We start from the raw sequence: 2,548 nt of genomic DNA on the forward strand, positions 1-2,548 counted from the left end.
TGTGTGTGTGTGTGTGTGTGTGTGTGTGTGTGTGTGTGTGTACGTGCACACATAGCCTATATATACACACGTATGGAGACTTTTTAACATTTAACTTGACATTAGTTCTTCTGGCATAACTTTGACCCACTTATTTATTTATTGTTTGTTTGTTTTTGTTTGTTTAATCAGAGCAAACGAAAATCTCAGCGCGTGTTGTACTTTTACTTTGAAATCCGAGCCGCTGTGACCTTATTTTGAAAGCTGTGCCGGAAGCTGTCCGGTACCGTGGCGGCGGGGCTGACGGCGATGATGATGCTGAGGAGAGAGCATCCTCCGCGGCCGCAGGCAGGCCGCGAGCCCCGGTGGATGTGATGTTACCGTCATTGTTATCCGCATTAAATGTGATTTTCTCGGCGTGAGTCCGGACCGCTCCCCGGTGTTCTCCCGCTGTTCTCCCGCTGTTCTCCCGCTGTTCTCCCGGTTCACATCCTGCGCTCCGCGATGGTGGATTTATCCGAGAGTGGTGCAGTGTCGCCCGGGCACATCAGACACGGCAACACCGGCAAGAAAACGTCGAAAAAGTCGCGCACGAGAAGAGGCAAACGCGGACGGAAGAGGAAGAATAAAAAGACCAACCGGAACAGCAGGACCCCGCCGCCGTTCTTCCCCCCGGAGGTAGCTAACGCGTAGCCTCTTTAGCTCCGGGATTAACGGGACCGTCCGCCCGCTAACGCTGACAGCTAGCTAGCAGTGCTGCAGCAAACCCGAGCCGGTTCGAAGCGCATTATCGACTCATTTCATTCACCAAATATCAATAAATGATCAATAAAACACCAATAACACGATGACACAGAGTCAGGCTGCACGCACTCACGCCGGTACCAACAGTCCCGCCGAACTGCACTCAAATATCTGACAATTAGACATCATTTCGTGTTAATCTCTCAGGTACAAAAGACATAGAATTTAGTTAAATATGATTTCTGAAATAATAGTGACCGATTAACAATTCGGCATATGCGTTAACAACAAAAAGTAGTTTTTACTTTTTATTTTTATCTTCAAACTTAACTGTTACAGACTTTGAAGCCACAGCTGACTGAAGTTATGTTCGTTTATTACAGTAGAAACAGTTGTGTAAATCAGACGATTTAAGTGTGCCGAATAAACAGTTTTATGTGTTTGATATAAGTACAGAAAAGAGCCAAGCATTATATCGGATGCAATTTTAATTTTATCAAAACAAACTTTAAATTGCAAGAATAGTTAATGAAGTTTGGTTTAGATTGTCGCCTTGTCAGAAACGGGCACACAGCGGGTTTTTATAGGTCCATAAAATGTCTTAAATTCTATTTCATAAATATTAACCCTTAAAAGTCATTAAATCATTAATAAACGACAATCACAAATGATTTCGTGTGATATGTTAAGATACAAACACCATAGATGTTATATATAGTTATATTTCTTTATAAATCAACAGTAAAATTGATAGAAAATCACCCATTTAAAGTTATATTCCCCTCAAAAAGCCAAAATAAAAAACAAAAGTCCCTCCCCCCTGCTTCTAATGTAATTTGACATGCCCCACCCTTTCTGCACCTCGTAAATAACAAACAGTCCCTAACCATCTCTTTTTATTTATGTCAAAATGAGTTTAGCTTCTGTGTTAAATTTTCTCATCGTACAAATCTTTAATCCTCCAACCGAACCTGAAACTATTCTTTCGCTTTATAGTTATCTGTTGGCAAAATATATATAAACCTAAGTCACTTAAATAACAATATTTCTACTTAAAACTGAACTCTGAGTGTAACAAATCTTTACATTTATCCGCAAAGTTTGAGTGTGAAACAACGATTTGTCTAAAAATCTGTCTGAAATTTGGTTAAAATGATCCTGAAAATGCTTAAAAAGTGTTTGTGTGCTGCTAACAGACACATAACAGAACAGTACACAGAAGTACGTGTACATGTACTTCTGTGTACACAGAGTGCACTGGTACAACGGTGAGTCCAGTCTGTCTGACAGTACTCTGTTTCTCTCTTTGTACTTTCAGGCTGAAGAAGGAAACATCGAGTACAAGGTAATTAACTCTTTGTGTCCTGCTCTCATTTACTTTACTTCACCGTATAAAGTATATAAAGTATATAAAGTACAGGATGTGCTGCATGTATGTTTTTATGTTTTTATAGCGTTTTATTTTCCCTCTGAGAGACTGAAGAGGTGACGTTTAAAAAAAGACCTTTGAAGCTTTTAAAAAGTGCCGAGTTTCATTAACAAACTTCATTTTTAAATAGTTACATCATTATTATTCTTTAATACGTTACAAAATGATTTTGAGTTAAAAAATAGTCTTAAATTCTGTAGTACTTATTCTACACACATTTCTTTTTTTAATTTGTCAATTCATCCAAATATTCATATAATATTTAGGTTTTTTTAACTGCTGGTCAGACAAAACAGAGCATTCAGAGGAAGTAAAAACACGCTTTTTCACTGTTTTCTAACAGTTATAAATAAACAACTAAATATTAAATAATAAGCAGAAATGAAAATAACCATG

General features: G+C 38.2%; 1 protein-coding gene across 1 annotated transcript; it reads left to right on the forward strand.

The window, feature by feature from the left end:
- Positions 1-31: 31 nt before the first annotated feature.
- On the forward strand, positions 32-2,155 carry LOC121966437 (GTP-binding protein 2-like; the record flags this gene model as incomplete). The annotated part of the gene is made up of 2 exons (XM_042516529.1): positions 32-657; positions 2,042-2,155. Coding segments are annotated over exons 1-2 (288 nt in total), but the record flags the coding sequence as incomplete, so codon positions are not given.
- Positions 2,156-2,548: the final 393 nt, after the last annotated feature.

This window comes from Plectropomus leopardus, unplaced genomic scaffold (genome assembly GCF_008729295.1).
Source record: "Plectropomus leopardus isolate mb unplaced genomic scaffold, YSFRI_Pleo_2.0 unplaced_scaffold24578, whole genome shotgun sequence".
In the NCBI taxonomy this organism is placed as follows: Eukaryota; Metazoa; Chordata; class Actinopteri; order Perciformes; family Serranidae; genus Plectropomus; species Plectropomus leopardus.